This window comes from Babylonia areolata, chromosome 31 (genome assembly GCF_041734735.1).
Source record: "Babylonia areolata isolate BAREFJ2019XMU chromosome 31, ASM4173473v1, whole genome shotgun sequence".
Lineage (NCBI taxonomy): Eukaryota > Metazoa > Mollusca > Gastropoda > Neogastropoda > Buccinidae > Babylonia > Babylonia areolata.
Window position 1 is genome coordinate 10,084,180 of NC_134906.1, and position 24,443 is coordinate 10,108,622.

A 24,443-nucleotide genomic window follows, 5' to 3' on the forward strand; every position below is an offset into this window, starting at 1 on the left:
ATGTGGCATTGAGAGATGCAGGAGGTTGATGCAGTATCATTGAAAGATGCTAGATAGCAACATGGTATTGAAAGATGAAGGGTGTTGATGCAGTATTGAAATGAAATGAAATTATGGTGCTTAGAGCCTCGCCGACCACTAAGGCCATCTCAAGGATATCGCCACATTAATACCTACTAAAAGGGTAAAAAACAAACAGTTAAAACGAGTCACCACTTCAAACTTTCCACTCAATGTTTAAAAAACTTCCACAGTTTAAAACCTTCAAATCTGATTAAAAATGTTCACTTCTTTCAAGAAGTCCATCAGCGCCCACGGAGTGATAATGCAGTATTGAAAGATGCTGGATAGAAACGTGGTATTTAAAGACGCAGGGTGTTGATGCAGTATCATTGAAAGATGATGGAAAGTGATGTGGTATTGGCAGATCATGTATACCTACATGTACAATATTGATGTGGTGTTGAAAGATGCTGGACAGTGAGCAATGTGTCACTGAAAGACGTTTGACAGATTGGTGGTTTTGAAAGATGCTGGGTAGCTATGTACTATTAAAAGATGCAGGATGGTGGTGGTATACACACACACACACACACACACACACACACACACACACACACAGAGTGCAGTAAAAGGAACAGCTGGGTTGTATAGGGGCAGGGGAAGGTGAATTGGTGTCAGGGCAGAACATGTAGATATCATGAGACCAGCTGGCAAGTCAGCTTTGTGTGGTGGTCTCCTGGGTGATTTGTGTGTGTGTGTGTGTGTGTGTGTGTGCGTGTGTGTACATGTGCTTGTGTGCAAGGTGTCTTGTTTGAGTATTTGTGCACAATTATATATATATATATGTATATATATATGTATATATGTATATATATATATATATATATGTATATGTGTATATATATATATATATATATATGTGTGTGTGTGTGTGTGTGTGTGTGTGTGTGTGTGTGTGTAGCATGCTTGTGTGCAAGATGACTTGTCAGTGGGCGTGTGTGTTTAAGTGTGACTCTGTGTGTGTGTGTGTGTGTGTGTGTGTGTGTGTGTGTGTGTGTGTACTGTAGTGTGCTTGCGTGCAAGATGGCTTGTGAGTGGGTATGTGTGTTTGAGTGTGACTGTGTGTGTGTGTGTGACTGTGTGTGTGTGTGTGTGTGTGTGTTATGGACATTATGCAAACTCTAATTCACAACTGGAAAATCAAACTGAGCATCTTGTCGTTTGGATGAGACGATAAACACAGCAGTTATGCCTCAAGCTCAAAACATGTCAGTAGATAGAAATTGTTTTGATTTTTTTTTCCAAATACAAATTGATCAATATTATGTTTTGTTGTGTTTCAGTCCAAGTATGCACTGATTGACGAAGCTGACATTCCGATTGTGCAACAGTATGCAGTAGAGGTAAACCAAAGCCTTTTGGTGACAATGTTGTCATGACTGTTTCAGTGTTTGTCAGTTTTATTTTCTCACCTGCCCTGATAACGTTGTCTTGACTGTTCCTTAGTTTTATTTCCCTGTCTCACACAGAATAAAGTACAAGATCAGCACTCTATCAGTCTATGTTATATGTATTCATAAATCTGCCCCTTCCTATCTCTGTGGCTGCCTTCACCTCTACACTTCATCTCTGTCTCTACGATCGGCTTCGGGTCCACTCTGTTTTGGCATACCCAGATTCAAACACTCAACTCTTGGCTGCCGTTCTTTCTCTGTCCCTGGACCTTGTAGTTGGAATGAACTTCCTCTTTCGCATTGTCAGGTCTCCGCACTCAGCTCTTTCAAGTCTGGCCTTAAAACCCACCTCTTCCCAAAATAGCCTCCCTTCCCTGCCTCTTCCTTGACTTCAGTTTCTCCAGTTTTAGAGTTTTGCATGCGTGTGATTGACTGGTGCAAAAGCACTTTGATTTGTCTGTGCACAAGATTAAGTGCTGTGTAAATTTGAGTATTATTATTATTATTTATTATTTTACCTGCCCTGATAACGTTGTCTTGACTGTTCCTTAGTTTTATTTTACCACAATACCAGCCCTAATAATGTTGTCTTGACTGTTCCTTAGTTTTATTTTCTCACCTGCCCTTAGAAGACCAGGCGCCAGGTGTGCTGTTTTGTTTTTATCATTATGGTTTGGTTTCTGGCATTTGTTGGTGTGGCTCTGTTTAGATTTACAGATTTGTTCTTTGACTGAAAAGGTGAATGGTCTTCCGGTTTATAGTGATTAAATGTGTGTGTGTGTGTGTGTGTGTGATGGACATCATGCAAACTCCAAGTCACAACAGCATGATATATGAGAATCAATCAATCTGCCTCTGTCTCCTGTCAGTCTGTCTGTATGTATGTATGCAAAGTATGTATGTCTGTCCATATATCTGTCTTGTCTGTCTGCACTCAGGGCCTGACTATGTGTGTTGGGTTATCTGATTAGCCTAGCAGATGTGGTGTAGCATTATCTTAACGCAGTATCACCTTCTTGAGAAACTGAAATGAAACTGAGGAGAGCACAGATCGCACACAGCATGCAGTCTTGACGCCCACCCACTCCTCAGTCCCCGTGCCACAGACTGTCGCCTAGAACTGCCTGATGGTGACTATCATGATACGGATACTTATAATGCACCTATCCTTGGTTGGAGACCAAGCTCTAAGCTCTAAGCGCTTTACAAACTTGGTCATTTGACAACAGGCTGCCTGCCTGGGAAGAGCCGACTGGCGGCTGCCTTTGGGTGCTCATCATTCATTTCCTGTGTCATTCCATCAGGTTTCAGTCGCATACACTTATAATACTCATACAGACATGTAACATTTTATGTGTATGACTGTTTTGTTTGTTTACCCCACCATCTTGGCAGCCATATCTGTGTTTTGGGATGTGCATGTTGAGTATGTTCTTGTTTCCATAACCCACCGAACGCTGACATGGATCACAGGATCTTCAACGTGCGTATTTGATCTTCTGTGTGCATATACACACTAAGGGGGTTCAGGCACTAGTAGCAGATCTGCACATAATTATGTTGACCTGGGAGATCAGAAATATCTCCACCCTTTACTTTACCCACCAGGCGTTGTTCCAGAGATTTGAACCCGGGACCCCAGGTTGAAAATCCAATGCTTTAACCACTCGGCTATTGTGCCTGTCGCATTCAGTGTCGATGCCCATGTGTCACAGACGTGTCACCTGGAACTGCTTGCAGGAGGAGGAAATTTGTTTAATGTCCCGTCACACATATTGGTGATTGAAGACATTTTGTTAGAGAATTGATGTGTACATTTGAGTATCATTGTTTAGAAGAGGAGGGGGATGTGAATGAATGGTGAGTTGGGGGAAACCGGGAATATGAGGGAGGGGGGTGGGTGAAATTTGAAAAAAAAAGTTATCTGAATACAATTACAGAAAATTACTTAATGGACTTCATAAAAGAAAAGTCATTAATCTAACAAGGGAAACAACTGATAATAAATGCAAAAAAAACCCCAAAAACCAAAAAACAAACCATCAACGTTTTCAGTCACTTGTGAAGATACACTTTCGTGCAGATAAGGCACAGTAAAAAATGAAAGGCTTAACTGTCAATGTTACTAAAGCATATTGCACAAGTTTGGCTTTTAGAACAATATTTAGTCTGTAATGAACTGCTTGCAGGCCCGAGTGGAGGTGGACAAGAATGGTCAGGGGGCCACCGTCTACGCCTACGCCTTTGACTGCACCAAGGGTCGGCAGCACAGTCAGAAGCTGCACGAGATGCTGTGGTGAGTAGTGATGATGATGATGATGATGATGACAGTAGTGATGATAGTAAGAGGCAGTGATGATGATGATGATGATGATTTTCTTCTTCTGCGTTCATGGGTTGCAGCTACCATGTTCACTCGTATGTACACGAGTGCGCTTTTATGTGTATGACTGTTTTTACCCCACCATGTAGGCAGCCAGCCATACTCCGCTTTCAGGGGTGTGCATGATGGGTATGTTCTTGTTTCCATAACCCACCGAACACTGACATGGATTACAGGGTCTTTAACATGCGTATTTGATCTTCTGCTTGCGTATACACACGAAGGGGATTCAGGCACCAGCAGGTCTGCACATATATTGACCTGGGAGATGGGAAAAATCTCCACCTTTCACCCTCCAGGCGCTGTCACTGTGATTCGAACCCGGGACCCCCAGATTGAAAGTCCAACGCTTGACTATTGCGCCCGTCATGATGATGATAAGAGGAATGATGACGATGATGATCATGATCACAATCATGATGATGCTACTACTACTATGACAACTACTGTTTCTTCTGCTTCTGTTGCTACTACTACTGCTACTACGGATGATACTACTGATAAAAATAACAATAATAATATCAGTAACGATAATGATGTTAATGGTGATGATGATAGTGACAACAGCAATAATGGTAATGGTGATGATAATGATGATGACAACAGCAGTAATCATAATGATGTTGTGAATGTAAATACAGCACCTTTTCTTTACATAGGGCTCTAGGTGCTTTACAAAAATAGGTGAACAGATACACACAAAGCACATACAAAGCACCTAGCCCCCCCCCCCCCCCAACCCCCCCCCCACACACAGTTACACACACAGAGTAACACAGACAGACACACACACACACACACACATTTATAAACACAGCTGCCATCGAGCGCTCATCATTCATTTCCTGTGTCATTCAATCAGATTTCAGTCTCGCACACATACACACTCATACAGACATGTAACATTTTATGCGTATGACCGTTTTGTGTGTTTTCCTGGCCATGTTGGCAGCCATACTCCGTTTTAGGGGTGTGTGCATGCTGAGTATTTACTTGTTTCCACTACCCACCTCACACCGACATGGATTACATGATCTTTAATGTGCCTAGCTGATCTTCTGCGTGCATATTCGCACAAACGGGGTTCAGGCATGAAGCAGGTCTGCGTGTATGTTGACCAGGGAGATCAGGAAAAAATCTCCACCACCCTTTGAGCACTGTGTGCCTGTGAGGTGTTGAGCGGCTGTTTTGTTTGATGAATGAAGATGATGACGCTGTTATCACTCTCATCACCATGTGGCTGTGATGTGTGGAGTGGTGGGTTGTGGTTGTTGCTGTTCTGATGGTTGTTGTTGTTGTTCTGATGGTTGTTGTTGCTGTTCTGATGGTTGTTGTTGCTGTTCTGATGGCGGTGGTTGTTGCTGTTATGACAGTTGTTGTTCTGATGGTGGTGGTTGTTGCTGTTCTGATGGATGTTGTTTTTGTTCTGATGGTTGTGGTTGTTGTTCTGATGGATGTTGTTTTTGTTCTGATGGTTGTGGTTGTTGTTCTGATGGATGTTTTTGTTCTGATGATGGTTGTTGTTGCTGTTCTCATGGTGGTTGTTGTTGCTGTTCTGATGGTTGTGGTTGTTGTCCTGATGGTTGTGGTTGTTGCTGTTCTGATGGTTGTGGTGGTTGTTGCTGTTCTGATGGTTGTGGTTGTTGTTGCTGTTCTGATGGTTGTGGTGGTTGTTGCTGTTCTGATGGTGGATGTTGTTGCTGTTCTGATGGTGGTTGCTGTTGCTGTTCTGATGGTTGTTGTTGTTGTTCTGATGGTTGTGGTTGTTGCTGTTCTGATGGTTGTTGTTGCTGTTCTGATGGTTGTTGTTGCTGTTCTGATGGTTGTTGTTGCTGTTCTGATGGTTGTTGTTGCTGTTCTGATGGTTGTTGTTGCTGTTCTGATGGATGTTGTTGTTGCTGTTCTGATGGTTGTGGTTGTTGTTGCTGTTCTGATGGTTGTGGTTGTTGCTGTTCTGATGGTTGTTGTTGGTTGTTGCTGTTCTGATGGTTGTTGTTGTTGCTGTCCTGATGGTGTTGTTGCTGTTCTGATGGTTGTGGTTGTTGTTGCTATTCTGATGGTTGTTGTTGTTGCTGTTCTAATGGTTGTTGTTGCTGTTCTAATGGTTGTTGTTGTTTCTGTTCTGATGGTTGTTGTTGTTGCTGTTCTGATGGTGGTTGTTGTTGCTGTTCTGATGGTTGTTGTTGCTGTTCTGATGGTTGTTGTTGCTGTTCTGATGGTGGTTGTTGTTGCTGTTCTGATGGTTGTTGTTGCTGTTGTGATGGTTGTTGTTGTTGCTGTTCTGATGGTTGTTGTTGTTGTTCTGATGGTTGTTGTTGCTGTTCTGATGGATGTTGTTGTTGCTGTTCTGATGGTTGTGGTTGTTGTTGCTGTTCTGATGGTTGTGGTTGTTGCTGTTCTGATGGTTGTTGTTGGTTGTTGCTGTTCTGATGGTTGTTGTTGTTGCTGTCCTGATGGTGTTGTTGCTGTTCTGATGGTTGTGGTTGTTGTTGCTATTCTGATGGTTGTTGTTGTTGCTGTTCTGATGGTTGTTGTTGCTGTTCTGATGGTTGTTGTTGTTGCTGTTCTGATGGTTGTTGTTGTTGCTGTTCTGATGGTGGTTGTTGTTGCTGTTCTGATGGTTGTTGTTGCTGTTCTGATGGTGGTTGTTGTTGCTGTTCTGATGGTTGTTGTTGCTGTTGTGATGGTTGTTGTTGTTGCTGTTCTGATGGTTGTTGTTGTTGCTGTTCTGATGGTTGTTGTTGCTGTTCTGATGGTTGTGGTTGTTGTTCTGATGGTTGTTGTTGCTGTTCTGATGGTTGTGGTTGTTGTTCTGATGGTTGTTGTTGCTGTTGTGATGGTTGTTGTTGCTGTTGTTCTGATGGTGGTTGTTGTTGCTGTTCTGATGGATGTTGTTTTTGTTCTGATGGATGTTGTTGTTGCTGTTCTGATGGATGTTGTTGTTGTTCTGATGGTGGTTGTTGTTTTTGTTCTGATGGAGGTTGTTGTTGCTGTTCTGATGGTTGTTGTTGTTCTGATGATTGTGGTTGTTCTGATGGATGTTGTTGTTGCTGTTCTGATGGTTGTTGTTGTTGTTCTGATGGTTGTTGTTGTTGTTCTGATGGTTGTTGTTGCTGTTGTGATGGTTGTTGTTGCTGTTCTGATGGTTGTGGTTGTTGTTCTGATGGTTGCTGTTGCTGTTCTGATGGTTGTTGTTGCTGTTCTGATGGTTGTTGTTGTTGCTGTTCTGATGGTTGTTGTTGTTGTTCTGATGGATGTTGTTGTTGTTGTTCTGATGGTTGTTGTTGTTGTTGTTCTGATGGTTGTTGTTGTTGTTCTGATGGTTGTTGTTGCTGTTCTGATGGTTGTTGTTGTTGCTGTTCTGATGGTGGTTGTTGTTGTTGTTCTGATGGTTGTTGTTGTTGCTGTTCTGATGGTTGTGGTTGTTGTTGTTGTTCTGATGGTTGTTGTTGGTTGTTGTTGTTCTGATGGTTGTTGTTGGTTGTTGCTGTTCTGATGGTTGTTGTTGCTGTTCTGATGGTTGTTGTTGCTGTTCTGATGGTGGTGGTTGTTGTTGCTGTTCTGATGGTTGTTGTTGCTGTTCTGATGGTTGTTGTTGCTGTTCTGATGGTTGTGGTTGTTGCTGTTCTGATGGTGGTGGTTGTTGTTCTGATGGTTGTTGTTGCTGTTCTGATGGTGGTGGTTGTTGTTGCTGTTCTGATGGTTGTTGTTGCTGTTCTGATGGTTGTTGTTGCTGTTCTGATGGTTGTTGTTGTTGCTGTTCTGATGGTGGCGGTTGTTGTTCTGATGGTTGTTGTTGTTGTTCTGATGGTTGTTGTTGTTGCTGTTCTGATGGTTGTGGTTGTTGTTCTGATGGTTGTTGTTGTTGCTGTTCTGATGGTGGTTGTTGTTTTTGTTCTGATGGTTGTTGTTGTTGCTGTTCTGATGGTTGTGGTTGTTGCTGTTCTGATGGTTGTTGTTGTTGCTGTTCTGATGGTTGTGGTTGCTGTTCTGATGGTTGTTGTTGTTGTTCTGATGGTTGTTGTTGCTGTTCTGATGGTTGTTGTTGCTGTTCTGATGGTTGTTGTTGTTGTTCTGATGGATGTTGTTGTTGTTGTTCTGATGGTTGTTGTTGCTGTTGTTCTGATGGTTGTGGTTGTTGTTCTGATGGTTGTTGTTGCTGTTCTGATGGTTGTTGTTGCTGTTCTGATGGTTGTTGTTGCTGTTCTGATGGTTGTTGTTGCTGTTCTGATGGTTGTGGTTGTTGTTGCTGTTCTGATGGTTGTGGTTGTTGCTGTTCTGATGGTTGTTGTTGCTGTTCTGATGGTTGTTGTTGTTGTTCTGATGGTTGTTGTTGTTGTTGTGATGGTTGTTGTTGCTGTTCTGATGGTGGTTGTTGTTGCTGTTCTGATGGATGTTGTTTTTGTTCTGATGATGGTTGTTGTTGCTGTTCCGATGGATGTTGCTGTTCTGATGATGGTTGTTGTTGTTGTTCTGATAGTGGTTTTTGTTGCTGTTCTGATGATGGTTGTTGTTGCTGTTCCGATGGATGTTGTTGTTCTGATGGTTGTTGTTGCTGTTCTGATGGTTGTTGTTGTTGCTGTTCTGATGGTTGTTGTTGTTGCTGTTCTGATGGTTGTTGTTGTTGTTGTTCTGATGGATGTTGTTGCTGTTCTGATGGATGTTGTTGTTGCTGTTCTGATGGATGTTGTTGCTGTTCTGATGGATGTTGTTGTTGCTGTTCTGATGGATGTTGTTGTTGCTGTTCTGATGGATGTTGTTGCTGTTCTGATGGTGGTTGTTGTTGTTGTTCTGATGGTGGTTGTTGTTGCTGTTCTGATGGTTGTTGTTGTTGTTGCTGTTCTGATGGATGTTGCTGTTCTGATGGTTGTTGTTGTTGCTGTTCTGATGGTTGTGGTTGTTGCTGTTCTGATGGTGGTTGCTGTTGCTGTTCTGATGGTGGTTGTTGTTGCTGTCCTGACGGTTGTTGTTGCTGTGGATGCGATGCAGGGAGGTGCGGCGAGGGGGCGTCGCCTGGGGGTGGAAGGTGGTGCACAAGAACCAGGTGACGATGGACAACCGGCAGGACAACCTGCTGCTGGTCAGGGAGAGGGACAACGTGCCCGCCCCCGCCATGGACCTCAGCCCTGCTGCCAACGCCACCGCCTCCTCCTCCTCATTGGAGGCCTCTGCCGGGAAGAACATGGAGAACAGCGTCTACTGGATGACTGTGCTTCAGATCGTCAATGACCCCAATGAGCATGTAGGTTATTGTGGGTTGATACCCTATCGACGTGTAGGTCATATGGGTTGATACCCAGTACCACCAAAAATGGAGTATGGCTGCCTACATGGTGGGGTTAAAAATGGTCATACACGTAAAAGCCTACTTGTGTACAATGTATACGAGTGAACGTGGGAGTTGCAGCCCATGAACGAAGAAGAAGATACCCAGTGAGCATGTAGGTCATGTCATATATCAGCATCCTGAATGAATGTGTATGCTATGTCATATTCGCAATACCCCAATGAACATGTAGGTCATTGTGGGTTGATACTGTATGGATGTGTAGGTCATTGTGGGTTGATACTGTATGGATGTGTAGGTCATTGTGGGTTGATACTGTATGGATGTGTAGGTCATTATCAGTTGATACCCTATGGACGTGTAGGTCATTGTAAGTTGATACCCTATGGATGTGTTGATACCCAATGGACGTGTAGGTCATTGTAGGTTGATACCCTATGGACGTGTAGGTCATTGTAGGTTGATACCCTATGGACGTGTAGGTTATTGTGGGTTGATACCCTATGGATGTGTAGGTCATTGTGGGTTGATACTGTATGGATGTGTAGGTCAATGTGTGTTGATACCCTATGGACCTCTAGGTTATTGTGGGTTGATACTCTATGGACCTGTAGGTCGATGTGGGTTGATACTCTATGGATGTGTAGGTCATTGTAGGTTGATACTCTATGGACTTGTAGGTCGATGTGGGTTGATACTCTATGGACGTGTGGTCATTGTGGGTTGATACTCTATGGATGTGTAGGTCAATGTGTGTTGATACCCTATGGACGTGTAGGTCATTGTGGGTTGATACTCTATGGATGTGTAGGTCAATGTGTGTTGATACCCTATGGACCTGTAGGTTATTGTGGGTTGATACTCTGTGGACGTGTAGGTCGATGTGGGTTGATACTCTATGGTCGTGTAGGTCATTGTGGGTTGATACGCTATAGATGTGTAGGTCATTGTGGGTTGATACCCTATGGACGTGTAGGTCATTGTGGGTTGATACCCTATGGATGTGTAGGTCATTGTGTGTTGATACCCTATGGACTTGTAGGTCATTGTGGGTTGATACTCTATGGACGTGTAGGTCATTGTGGATTGATACTCTATGTATGTGTAGGTCATTGTTGGGTTGAGACCCTATGGACGTGTAGGTCTTTGTGGGTTGATACTCAATGGACGTGTAGGTCAATGTGTGTTGATACCCTATGGTCGTTTAGGTTATTGTGGGTTGATACTCTATGGACGTGTAGGTCATTGTGGGTTGATACCCTATGGACGTGTAGGTCATTGTGGGTTCAAACCCTATGGACATGTAGGTCATTGTGGTTTGACACCCTATGGACGTGTAGGTCAATGTGTGTTGATACCCAATAAATATGTAGGTCATTGTGAGTTGACACTAATGAGCATGTAGGTCATTGTGGGTTAATACCCAATGAACATGTAGGTCATGTGAGTTGACCCCTACGAACATGTAGTCATGTGGGTTGACTCCTATGAATATGTAGGTCATATCAGACATCAACATCGTAAATGAACGAAAACTTCATGTCAGATCAGCAGCATGTAGGTCATGTCAGATCGTAAATAATTTAAAAGAATACTGATAGATTAGTCCTATTAGGTGTGTAAATATAACTGTATTCATGGCTGATTTCTTCTGGGTTTTTTTTTTCCTTTTAAAGTTCTTCTTTTTAAGTTCTGTACGATTGATTTTTTTCAGTGTTCAGCCCATGGTTCGGCTCTGTGTGGTTGGCTGGTCGATAAGCAACGATAGTAAATAAATAATGAATGATAGCGAATGGAAATGATAAATAAATGAAATGGTCTTGCTGTTTCTTTGACATGACAGGGTGAAGTTGTGAACAAGTGTGTCGCTTTGTTCCCAGAGGTTCCCTGAGCATGTGTGTGCCCGCTACTACGATTCAGACGGCCGGGTGTTTGAGAGTGGAACTGGTAAGTTGCTTTGCTGTTGTCCGTCATACTGAGTCTCTCTGTATGTCTTTGTGTTGGAGCTGGTGGTGATTTTAGCAGTGCTGTGGTGGTGGAGTTTTGTTTGATGTTGTTGTTTGGTTGGTTTTGGTTTTTGTTAAAAAAATGGCTATTTTTGGTTTTGGTTTTATCCAGGACATAGTTTTATGGTGGAGAATAAGATTGTAGAGCTTTTTGCAGTTCCATGGGAGTTTGCTGAGAAAGTTAAGAGATGTCGATAGCATAAAACCTATCAGCTTAGATCATTTCGCGGACATTCTGGCAAAAGACGGTGCTCAGAAGGAGCAGGAGAAGAAGGAGAGAAGAGAGGAGGATGGCACATGATTGTGTGGAGGGAGGGGGTGCGGGTGGGGGTGGGGAGGCTTTCCGTTCTGTCTTGTTGTTTGTTTTTATCCCCCCTGAGGTATAATGATTCTTGCATGATTCTTGCATGATTCTACCTCTATCCAGAGCCCCTACACCCCAGAATCATGCAAGAGACCCTCGAAGACCGCCACCACACTTTCATCACCATTGGCGGCAGGCCAGTCTGCAATCTTCGATTTGCAGACGACATCGACCTCATGGGGGGCACTAACACCAAGCTCCAGGATCTAACAGACAGACTTAATACAAGAGCAAGTGCTTACGGCATGGAGGTCAGCACAGAGAAGTCAAAGGTCATGGTCAACAGCACAACTGACATCAGTGCCAACATAACCATGAATGGTGAGCCCATGGAAGAAGTGACCAGCTTCAAGTACCTGGGAGCAACCCTGTCCAAAGATGGCACCTGCACAGCAGAAATCCGAAATAGGATTAATTCTGCAACGGCAGCGATGGCCAGACTGAACAGGGTATGGAAGAGCAACATCAGATTCCACACAAAATTCCTGCTCTACAAGTCACTAGTGGTCTCCATCCTCTTATATGGATGTGAGACATGGACACTGATGGCAGAAACAGAGAGAAGAATCCAAGCATTTGAAACCAAGTGCTTGAGGAGACTACTACACATCTCTTACAAGGAGCACAAGACCAATTACTATGTGCGGAACCTGGTCAGCAACCTTGTTGGGCCCCAAGAACCACTGCTGGCGACTGTCAAACGACGGAAGATGGCATGGTTTGGTCACGTCATACGACATAACTCCCTCTCCAAAACCATCCTGCAAGGGACTGTGGAGGGAGGGTGCAGACGGGGGCGGCAGAGGAAGAGCTGGTCCGACAACGTCAAGGAATGGACCAAAATGACAATGCCAGATCTCCTCACGACAGCTGCCAACAGAACGGCATGGCGAGCTATGACATCTTCCATATGTCCCCTCAACGACCCCAGCGGTCGAGGGAATGAGTGAGTGAGTGAGTGAGTGAGTGAGGTATAATGGTCACTTGTCATTTTGTTTTCAGAGGAGCTGTACTACGAATGTCACTACCCCCCATGTTCTCGGATGGAGTCGGAACTGCGGGAGTTCCACATCTGTGGGCGTTGCCAGTATGTCAGGTACTGACTGAGTCGTCTTGGGTAGTTTTCCATCCGCAGTTTTTGTTTGGAGATGTAGAGGGCTTTCTTTTCTTTTCTTTTAAGTTGTTGTTGCTGCTGCTGCTGCCCCATCATCTGTACCACTTCAGTCACACTCTTCATGCCGTTTATCCTCAGTCCCCTTTACACAGCCACACCTAGGTTGTAGCGTCGCCAGCCCACAGGGAACTATTAGTGATAGGTTGCCAGGAGGCTACACATCAGAGGAGACCCTGCACTGCTGCTAAGTCTTTTTGTTTAAGTGATGTTCAGCAGTGCCTGTTTTGATCCATCCCAATTGATCCCATACTGATGAAAACGATAGCTTACATCTGTCATTCATTAATATCTAGGTCTACAGGAAATAATTATGCTGGGGCTTTTTAGAGCCAGATATTGGTGCTCTTAATTCATAACCAAATAGATGTGTGTTTTTTCTATAACAGTGAGAAATAGCTGGATACTTTGGTGGCTGAGAATGGTGGGTGTGTTTGTGTGTGTGTGAGAGAGAATGTTAAGTGTATGTGCACCTCTGTGTGTGTGTGTGTCACTGTGTGTGTATGTGAGAGAGAGAGAGAGAGAGAGAGAGTGTATGCATGCGTGTGTTTGAGAGTGTATATTTGTGCATGTGTGTGTTTGTGTGCCTGCATATGTGGGAGTGTGTGTTTATGTGTGTGCATGCATGTTTACTTGCGCGCATGTGTGTGTGATAGGCTGTGTGTGTGTGTGTGTGTGTGTGTGTATGCATATGCATGCATGTGTGAGAGAGAGTGTGTGTATGTGCACATGTGTGTGCGAAAAGGGTGTGTGTTTGTTTGTGTGTGTGTACATCTGTATGTGAGAGTGTGCGTGCGCACATGCATGCATGTGTACGTGTGCCTTCTTCTCATGGGCATGGTGTGTGTGTGTGTGTGTGTGTGTGTGTGTGTGTGTGTGCGCAGATACTGTGGGCAGCAGTGCCAAGAGAGGGACTGGCCCATGCACCGACACTACTGCCGGGAAAAGAACCCCTCCTCTGCCTTCGTCGTCACCACCCCCATCCGCAGAGAACAGGCGCCCGACCGATAACGATAACCGACAGACATCACCGCCATGCTCCTCGTCACCCTCTCCATCCATCCATCCATCCATCGATCAATCCATCATGGAGTCAGACAGTGACACACCGTGGCTGTTTTTTTCATCCACATCGTCCCCAGCGTAGAGCTGGCTGCTGTGTGGTGGGCAGATTCGCATCATTCCTTCTCCACCGTGTGTGTGTGTGGACTCTTTGCTAGTCCGTTGTGTCCCGGCGATGACGTTTCTCACCTCATTCAATCCCCTCTCTTCACCATGTATGGACTAGTCACGGGCTTTACGTCTTCTAACCTTGTGTTTCTCTTTGGATCTAACTAACGCTATGGATCGACGGAAGTGGGATTTTTTCTCTGTGTGTGTGTGTGTGTGTGTGTGTGTGGGGGGGGGGTGCTTCTGCTTGTCACAGGGATTCGCAGCACAGGCGTTCGTTCATCCGCTAACCAATTACACTCTTTAACGTCAGGTGCTTGCCTCCTTGTGTGCGTGCACGTGTGTGTGTGTGTCCATCCTCATGTTGGGATTACTGATGACGGCGGTGATGACGATGTGTGCGTGGGTTTGATCGGTGAATGTTGTACCATAGTGTTTTACTAACTGCATCCTCTCTTTTATCGTGTGTGTGTGTGTGTGTCACCGCTCAATTGGGGGTTGGGGGGGGAGAGATTGGTTTTCATGTCGTAGACATGACATCGTTGTTTAGCCCAGCGGATGTTAACCAGTTTTTTTAGATTTATTTATTATTATTGTTCACTGATTTTCGTTCATTATCTGTGGGTGCTTGTTCGGTTGGAAATCCAAGCTGTTTCGGAACAATGGGAAACAAAAAACTTCTGTGTCATGGTATGACTAACAAGTGTTTTTTCACCACGTTTTTTTGTTGTTGGTTTTGTTGTTTTTTTGTTGTTGTTTGTTTGTCTGTCTGTCTTTTTTTGTTGTTGTTTTTGTTTTTTTGTGGGTTTGGATCCTGAGTTTTGTGATTTTGAAACGACCCCTGTGTTCATGCTCCTCAGTTCTCACCCCTTGAACAGAAGACGGAAGGGTGTTGAAGTGTAGTTTGTGTTTCCTGTGTGAGATTACAGTTTGCTGGATCTGTGTTGTAATTCAGGCACAACATACAATTGTGACTGTGGATATATTATATATAATAGTATCAAATTGTGTGCTGGGAAGTGTGTTAAACTGAAGTTGGAAACTTGCACTGTAGTCTTGATGCCGATGATACCAGGGATTTGTGTGTGTGTGTGTGTGTGTGGTGTGTGTGTGTGTGTGTGTGTGTGTGTGGTGTGAAATGTTTCCAATATTCATGCATTAAGTTTGTCTCATGTGAGTGGTTTCTAACATTGCTGCATTTACATTTCATGTTGTTGTTGTTTTGGGTGCGGGTTTTTTGTTGTTGTTGTTGTTTTTATTATATATCTTTTGACAACATCAAGGCATTGCAGACCGAATATTAAAGCTATCCTTTTTAGTGAATTGCTGGTTTTGGGTTTTTTCTTTCTTTCTTTCTTCCTTTTTTTTTCTTTCTTCTTCGTTGTTTTTGACATTCTGCTTTTTTGTGATAGTTTTGTTGTGTCTGCCCCCCCCACCCCCAATTTTTTTGGCCTGTTTCCAAGTCTTACTGGTATCTTGCAAAGTAGTTTTTGTCTTCAGTGACAGATGCCCTTTTTTTTTCTCTTTTTCTTAATGGAGAGTGTATGGTGGTAATAAACTGATAGCCAGTATCAGGTGATTATATAGAGAAGATAATTAACCTGGTCAGCGATAGTTGAGGTACAGGGCCAATGGAGTGCCCCCCTGGTATGGAATATTCTGTTGGGTTGGCATACATTAACTTTGCACAGGTGAGATTTTTTTTTCCGTATTAATTTTTGTTACTATAAAATATAAAAATCCCTTTAAGTTCTGACAGCTCTGTTGAAGTGCTTTAACTCTCTCCATACAAATGGCGAAAGAGACGACGTTAACAGCGTTTCACCCCAATTACCATCATCAAAATATTGCAAGCGGAAGGCTCTTATACTGAAGATATGAATGTTGACAAAGAATACCACAATTCTGACGACGGAAGCTAAAGGTTGGGTCATTCAGACACCCACTGGACATCCGAGGGGTCTGTGTAGAGGAGAAGAGAGGACTGGCCGTACTGAGTGAGTTAAGAGGTGGTTGGGTGGAGGAAAAAACAACTGGTGTTTTAATCAGTGGAAAGCGAAAAAAGAGTTGATGTTTTTCCTCCAGTCTAATGTTAGGAACTAATATTGGTGATTGACATATTAGGTGGTCTTATGAATGGTTGTCAGTCTGTGGCTGTATAAATCAGGGAGGTTTTTTTTTTATATGTATTTTTAAATCTTTTTTTTTTATAGCATCCCCCCCCCCACACCCCCTCCCCAAAAAAGAAAGGGTCTTGCTGGGATTTACAGAGGAAACAAAAGAAATAAGAGCTGAGATATTTGAAGACGAGTCAATGAAAGGTGTCCACATGTTTGAAATGATGAACACTGTCTTTGTCCTGAATCTTTTAACTCTCTCCATACGAACGGCGAAAAAGACGACGTTAACAGCGTTTCATCCCAATTACCATCATCAAAATATTGCAAGCGGAACGCTCTTATACTGAAGAGGTGAATGTTGACAAAGAATACCACAGTTCTGACGATGGAAGCTAAAGGTTGGGTCATTCAGACACCCACTGGACATCCGAGGGGTCTGTGTAGAGGAGAAGAGAGGACTGGCCGTACTGAGTGAGTTAACAGAGTGAATGATAGTGATTATAACGTTTGGATTGGATCTCAATGCTTCTGCTGTGCCTAGCTCCCTCCTATCTCTGGGTCAAACAGATGCCAAAAAAGTTGTGGAAGAACTCTTGTAGAGCAGTTACTTGTAGATGATAAGGTGGTGTTTTTTTGGGGGGGAGGGCGAGGGGTGTGTGTGGTGTTTTCTTTGTTTTTTTCAGTAGCATGCGTTGTGCAGTTTTGATCAGGGACAGCTTCGGCTTTTTAAATTGTATTGATATGTGTGTGCGTGTGTGTATGCATCATTTTGCGTGTGTGTGTGTGTGTGTGTGTGTGTGTGTGTGTGACTACAAACATGTGTAAAGTGTGTTCTTTACCCCTGCATTGTCGATTCTTCTCCCCTGCTCCTTTTTGTTTTTAGAAATTATGATGCTCCACTTTTTTTTTTTTAAACTATAATTTTAACTTGATTTTCTGCCCAGTAGTTATGGTGACCAGGAAAGTCTGTTGCTTTTTAAAAAAATTGTTTGTGCATTATATATGTATGTGTGGTTGTGTGTATGAGTGTTTGTGTCTGTTTTCAGTAAGTTTTTTTTGTGTTTTTTTTTTTTTTCAGTCTAGAGTTGTGCATGCGTGTGACTGACTGGTGTGAAAGCGCTTTGATTGGTCTCTGCACAAAATTTGGTGCAATGTAAATAATTATTATTATTATTGTTAAATTGCATAATGTCCGTGAAATGGTTTATGTGTACTTGTGTGTATGAAGTGACTGTACTGCAGTATCGTGTTAGAAGAGGAGATGAGACTGGAGGCTTTGTTCAAGAGAGCAGTAAAAAGGAAAGAATCAGAACCTGAAAGCATTCATCTCTCTGTGTAACCCAGCCAACCCAAACTCTGCAAGGTGTCACTGAAGCGACAGCAGTGTGTCTACCTCCACAATTTTTAGTTTTCTTGGCCTCCAGAATTGTAGATCATTTCTAGGCGATCAGAATCTTTTTAGGTGCTTTTTTGTGTGTGTGCGTCATATTTTTTTTTGCAGGGGGGATTTTTTTACCTTCAGATTTTTAGTTTTCTCAACCCCCAGAATTTGAGTGTTTTTGTTGTTTTTTCTCTTTTTTTTTTTCTCTTTTTTTTTTTTAAACGATTACAAGCACAGATCAGACCACAGCACAGCTCAGCAACAGTATTTCTGTTAACTTATTATTATTATGGACATTTACGCTTAATTTTAAGAATAAGCCCAGTGCATTTACAAATAGAAAAAAAACACGTAAATATCAAAAAGAAAAAAAAAAAAGAATACAAAATACAAAGCATTATTAAATTATTCACAGCATTTTGATAGAGTTTGGGGGGTGGGGGGGTGGGGGGCGGGGGCATGGGGGGGAGGTTAACTATTAACTGAAACTATTGGGGATGTTGGTATTCTGCACAGATTCTACTCATGCAAAGGCTAAATGATGAAAACATGCATGTCTGTCTGTCAGTCTTTGTAGATTATGTTTTTCTTGTTTAAGTTTTTGTATCCCCCCCCCCCCAAATTTATGAAGTGTGTAGCTGTTTGTATCCTTTAATTATTGGTTGAAGTGAAGCCAAATAATATTTTGTAAATATTTTGATGGAAATTATTGTTTCATGACAAATCATTTGTACTTCCTACCGAGCCCTCCTGTCGCTGATTCAAAGCTAGCCCCCTTATCACTGATTTATTTATTCCAAACAGTGTGTCATTGAGTTCAAACTGTTAAGTCATTTCTTTCTTTCTTCTTCTTCTTCTGCGTTCACTCGTATGCACACGAGTGGGCTTTTACGTGTATGACCGTTTTTACCCCGCCATGTAGGCAGCCATACTCCGTTTTCGGGGGTGTGCATGTTGGGTATGTTCTTGTTTCCATAATCCACCGAACGCTGACATGGATTACAGGACCTTTAACGTGCGTATTTGATCTTCTGCTTGCATATACACACGAAGGGGGTTCAGGCACTAGCAAGTCTGCACATATGTTGACCTGGGAGATCGTAAAAATCTCCACCCTTTACCCACCAGGGGCCGTCACCGTGATTCGAACCCGGGACCATCAGATTGACAGTCCAACGCTTTAACCACTCGGCTATTGCGCCCTTCGTCATTTCTTTCAAAGTGTTTGTCATTGTGCAAACGACTCAAGAACAGGAAACGCTGGGACATTTATTCCTGAAGACGAGATGACCTCACCCAGATGCCGACAAGAGAACAACTTTCGACAAGACCGTGTTGACACAGAGTTCTTTGGTTTCTTTGTTCATTTATTTGCTGCTCACCGGTGTGTAATTTATTAGAAAAAATGTGTTCCATGTTCTGTTTTTTTTTTTTTTAGGGGGTGGGGGGTGGAGGTGGGCTATTATTTTACTACTGCAGTGTTCGTAGGATCCTTATAAGTCCTTACATTTTGAAATTCCCAAGTAAGGCCTTACATGTGCTTACATATGTTACACCGTGGTCCATACAAGTCCATGCACAGACTGGAACTGATATCGTCCTCTTTGCATGGCCTCGTGGTGACCCAACATTGATAGAACTTTCCACGCAGACTGCTGGCGCTGAGACTGCAGCAGACAGACAAACCATGCAGTGTGTATGTGGGAAGGGGGAGGTGAGGGGGGTGAGAGGTGGGGGAGGGAGGGGGGAGGGGCGACGATTCAGGGACAGTTGGCAGTGAGAGTAACGCCACAGGAATGACACAGGTGATGGGGCAGCCATACTGTCTTATCAGTGGGAGGTTTATCAGAACTCCAGAGTGGAAACATCACCTTGGTCCTCCCCATTCCCCTCAAACCATGTGTTTCTGGGCCTTGTTTCTCTTCTTTTTTTTAAAAATTATTTTATTTCACTTTCTGTTACCAAGCATTCTTAATAATTTTTTTGGTTGTTATTTATTTTGTGTGAAGAGGTATGGATGGGAAGGGGGGGCTCTTTACTCATGCTGTATAGGCTTGTTGGCATTTTTTTGCTGCTTGTTGCAAACTTTTGTACTTTGTTGTTATTTGCACATTCCAGATAATAAGTTAAGCATGATGAAATAGGTCATGATTGTGACTCAGATAGGAGGCATGCAAGCCAGTATATGTGTAGAGTTCTCTGCAAATTCTTATTTTGAATTTCTGATCTTGAAGGAAGTGCGGATTCTGTACCCATGTCCACCTCATTTTTATGGATTAATATTCATCTTTGGATCTTTCATGATCGACGGAGAAAAACATAATGCTATGCAGATGAAGATTAGTCAAAGTTAAAGAAGGTGTAGACTATACTTTCTTTCATAACTTACCCCAGTCAACCAGGCAGGGAAGATACAGACTCTGCAGTGTTTGGGAAACTTGAGCCGGAATCCTTGATCCACTTGAAGAGGGTGAGAACTTGGAACTTGGGGCAATCTCTGTCTTCTGACCTGGGCCTCCGGATTCTTGCACATAAATGCCTCAGAACGATCTCACTTGGAGCTGTTCTGAAGTGATAAATCCCACAACAGGAAGGGTATGCAGAAGGGTTTGGTTTTCGTGGAGGTTCCCCGGTTAATTTTTAGCGAGAACTCTGTGCGCATGCGCATCCCTGTTTCCTGTTTTTTCCCCCAGTCACCGAAAGGCTAAAATTTCATCTTGGAAATTGCTGTTCTGACGAAAGGATTTTGAACATTTTTGGTGATAATTTGTGCAAGTTTACAAGATGTTTGGTTTTATTACGCCCATTATTCCCTTTAATCTTCCTATGTTTAGTTTGAGTGTGTTTCGTGTCACATCTCTGACGTCAGGTGTTTGAACTGATCCATTTATAACGTCTGCCAAAAAGACAGTGCAAACTCAGAAAAGCTTGTTTCAGCGGTGGGCTGCCCATGACGTCATATGACCTACTTCTTGCTTTGCAAGCCATGAAAGGTCCACCACAGAAGCGGGCCTGCAAACCTCCCTAATATTTTAGGCTGGTATTCATTGCTTGTGTTTTAAAAGGAAACAGGGTTCATAGTTTTGAAGTTGTAATGAATGAAGGGGGGGGGGGGGGGGGGGGAGAAGAAAAAAGAGATGCCTTTTTTAAGTTCAGATTTGCAAAGGTTTTAATTTTACCGACAAAAAAATAACAAACATGTGAATAACGCACAGCAGCAAAACATTCCATATGAATTTAAAAGTGTAAAAATAATTTCAATTTAAAAATAAAATCATATATATATATTATATAAAAAATATATGCGTGTGTATGTATGTATGATCCCAGAAGGATTTTACCTGACTGCAGCAATTTGTGCAAGGAGCATAAACCTACACTCAGAATACTGTTCCTTTCATTCGAGTTATCAAAGTGATACTGAAAAGCATTTGGCCTTTGCTAAGTGTGTAATAAAGGTTGGTTTTTTATTTTATTATTTTTTTTAATGCATTTTACCATTCAAAAACCTGTATGACCCCTGGGGACACAAACAGAATGCCAGTCACCCTTCCGGGAGACGTGGACCCACCATACTTCCATCACAGCCAGTGTGTTGTAATCAGTTCAATCAGAGAGCTTAAAAAAATTTTTTTTTTAAGGTTTGAATACCAAAAAAAAAAAAAATTTATTATTTAAAAATATTTTTTGATCGTTTCGCTTACAGTTTACTGTAAAAAGTGCTGAGACTGCCTGCTTCTAGTGGTGATGAGCGTAGGTCTGAGCAAGACCCCCAAATTATTACGACAATGATGATTAATTTAACAGGTTGCCAATCCCAGTACATCATTTGCTCGTTGGCTGGTTTTTGGAAACTTGGATTCTGTTTAGTTCTGAACTGTTGCCTGGACTGGAGAAGAGTATATATGTGTGTGTGTGTGTGTGTGTGTGTGTGCTGAATGAACCTCCCGTGCCAAAACCGTTTCTTTTCTGTCTTTTGTTTTTATTCCTTGAAAATTTTTTTTTTTTTAAATTATATATAAAACAATACCACTGCGTTATGAAAATGCAGTGCTTCATAGAGAGTGATGGGCATTAAGTTTTGGATGGCGCCCACCTCCCCCCCCCCCCCCCCCCGTAGTAGTGTTTTAATTGTGTGCGTAATATTTTAATTATGTCACTTTCTTATTTTTGTTTCTCCTAATGTGTTGTGATAATTGTGCAGTGCTGTACAGACTTTATTTCCGCATCTTTTGTGCATAAGTCTTGTGACAAGCTGTTGAAGGGATAGACCTGTTTGAAAATAGAATATTTTTAAAGCTTGATTTTATACTGGACAAATTGATTTCCTTTTTTGTTTAATGATTTTTTAAAAAAAGTTCATGTTTTTAATGTAGTCGTGGGCATAGGATTGTTCATCTTTAGTCACAACCGTCAGCAGTGGGAAAATAAATTGTAAATAAAGGGATGTAATTCCTTCACACCAGCTTGGAGCTCAGGTGTAGGGATTGTGTTCCTTTGCTCTAGTAGCATTCCTGGTGACAACATACATTCCTTCCACTACTTCCAGGAAGAAGTTGCAGATGTAGTGATATATGGAAAACACAAAAGCACACGGCTTTATTGTAGGTGTTCATTTTCAATGTACCTTCCACAGGATGTGAAAGGTCGTTTGTTGAGTGGATGTTAATTGCTTTAACAGCAGTTAACTCATTCTGTACTGCCCAATGACATTCTTCATTATACTCTCTGTACTAGCTGTTTATGTTACAAGAGAAATATCTAAAAAAGAATGCAAGTACATACAACTGTGAAATTTTGTATTAATATAAAGAATAAAATGGACTAACATTTGGCAAAGTTTCAAAGCACCCACTTTATTATTGACTGATTTATCATATTTGTGAAAAAAATCCATGTTTTTCACAACTGACAGAAAGGGGGTGCGTTTTTCTCATATAATAGAAATTTAACAAGTGTGGTCTTTTCTAACCATAGACACTAATTGTAGCAATTGAATGGTCAAATGCATATGCACAGTGAATATCCACTACAGAATCAGTTTGCATTCAACTTTGAGCCACAGTACTTGCCGAAGTTGATGGAGACGTCATCTTGTTGAGTGAGTGAGCAAGAAGGCAGAGTTAGGTGACTATTTGCTCGCATGTATTGTTCTCAAACGAAGGCATTCTCAGCCACAATAAAAGTACAGGTGCACATTTGGGTGACTGTAGAACAGAGCTGTGCCATTTAGTTTTGCACAAGACCGTTAACCTATGAACTACAAATTTTTAAACTTGCAGTATGCTATAGCGTACCACAGTAACAAAGCGTTGTGCGCATGAGGTACGCTATAGGGTACCTTAGTATAGAAAGAGTTAACTTTGAAAAAGAAGAAGAAAAAAAATCATGTCGAAGATCAGCAGCTTGGTTTGAGCTGGTTCAAGAGAATTGATGCTATAGGACAATGATGAGATTGGTTTCAATTCTTTTCAGTTAAATTTTGGCAGCCTTTGTGTGCATGTGTATTTATGTTTACTTGGTTTGTTACAATGTATGTCACTTAAAAAATGATAGAAGACAAAATATGTATTATACCGAACTGTGGCTATTCAAAATGAAAAATCATATACATATTTATGGATGTCATGCAACATATATATGAATTTGGTTTTCATCTTTATTTAAAAGTGTGGAAAATTGTGGAAATTCCCAGTTTTTGTGGAGCACTGAAAGTGCAGGGGGGTAATGCAGAACAGTGTACATTGATAACTGATTACGTTGCTATCTTGCTGTAACCAAATTGTTCATACAACCCAGCCAGTTGCAAGGGATCAGATGTCAACTTTGCAGACAGCAGTCCTAGGAGTGGGTTACGTGCACGATTTTGGCAGTACAAATTTTGCTTTGCGTTGAGAAATTTCCTAGTGTCTGTTCTGCTAATTTCATAGACTTAATTCAACACTAAGCAAATATAGCCACTGCTGAAGTCTTTCACGTAACCCAGCACCACAAAGTTTGCTATTATAAACCAGCTCTTGTTTGAAAACACCAGTTTTAATACTTGATGTCACTGCCTTACTGAGTTGAATTCTATCAGTTATGTTTTATGTTACTTGGAAGATAGCTGTTTGTGGTTGATTCTCATCTACGTTGGCTGCAGCCTGGTAGACTAATATTAGAGTATGTAAGCACTTCACTGGATTTATCTTGAAAAGTATTAAGTTTCTGTATTTATTCCTCATGAACCAGTTTTTTGTTGTTGTTGTTTTTGTTTTTCAGTGTGCATGGGACGGTTTATGTATACATGTTCATCATGTTGTAAAATACCGAGGTTTACATGTGAATCAGAAATGGGTGTGTAAGCTAGAAGCATGTGACATTGGTAAGAGTTTGGATCGAGTCAAATTCCAGTGCCATGTGGGGGGGGTGTGTCCATTTTTAAACGTAGCAAATATTCCCGTCTGATGTTCACTTATGGGACGAGTCACTGAGTGTGTCCATTACTGCCCCACCTCATCTTAGCAAAGTGGTAGCACAGTGCTTTTTGTTGTCTGTTTGTTTTTCAAGTTATATATATATATATATATATTTTTTTTTTCTGTTTTTTTTTTCCGGTTTCAAGTTCTTTAAATTTCCTTTTTTTAAAAACATATTGTTACAAAGTATTTGCAGAAACTTGGGTCTGTTGCTCCTTTAACAGAGCAACATTTTGAGCAGCATGCAAGTAGCATTCTTAAGTCATATCAATTTGACTTTTTTTTTTTTTTTTTTTCATTTTGACTTTTCTTTGTTCTGCATCAACCCCCTGCACTTTCAGTGCCCAACAAAAATTTCAGAGTTGCACCTTTCTTTTCTTTTCTCTCATCCATAATGATTCATGTTGGTTTCCTTTCCTTCTCTTTGTGTTTTTGCTGTTCATTCCGGTTTTTTTTTCTCCCTACTTTTGTTTTGGATAGTTTCAGATGCACGTGTTTGAAGTAGGTATCAAAAGCATGCCGACTGACCCCAATCAATGCGCCACACCACTTCAGCTTTGAAAATTCTTATATGATAAAAGAAGAGCACATACTCATACCCAACATGCTGGTCAAGCCTGGTCAGGCCTTCAGGACATGCCCGGAA

The 24,443-nt window shown here is 42.0% G+C and overlaps 1 protein-coding gene across 1 annotated transcript in view; it reads left to right on the forward strand.

Annotated features, from left to right (window-relative positions):
- Window positions 1-15,074, forward strand: part of LOC143276165 (zinc finger MYND domain-containing protein 19-like) — a 56,240-nt gene extending 41,166 nt beyond the window's left edge. Inside the window, exons 2-7 of the mRNA XM_076580589.1 lie at window positions 1,347-1,406; window positions 3,647-3,753; window positions 8,830-9,082; window positions 11,008-11,074; window positions 12,500-12,593; window positions 13,553-15,074. Coding sequence (XP_076436704.1) covers window positions 1,347-1,406; window positions 3,647-3,753; window positions 8,830-9,082; window positions 11,008-11,074; window positions 12,500-12,593; window positions 13,553-13,679 — 708 coding nt within the window. The 3' untranslated portion in view covers window positions 13,680-15,074. The remainder of the gene's footprint in view (window positions 1-1,346; window positions 1,407-3,646; window positions 3,754-8,829; window positions 9,083-11,007; window positions 11,075-12,499; window positions 12,594-13,552) is intronic.
- The last annotated feature ends 9,369 nt before the right edge of the window (window positions 15,075-24,443 follow it).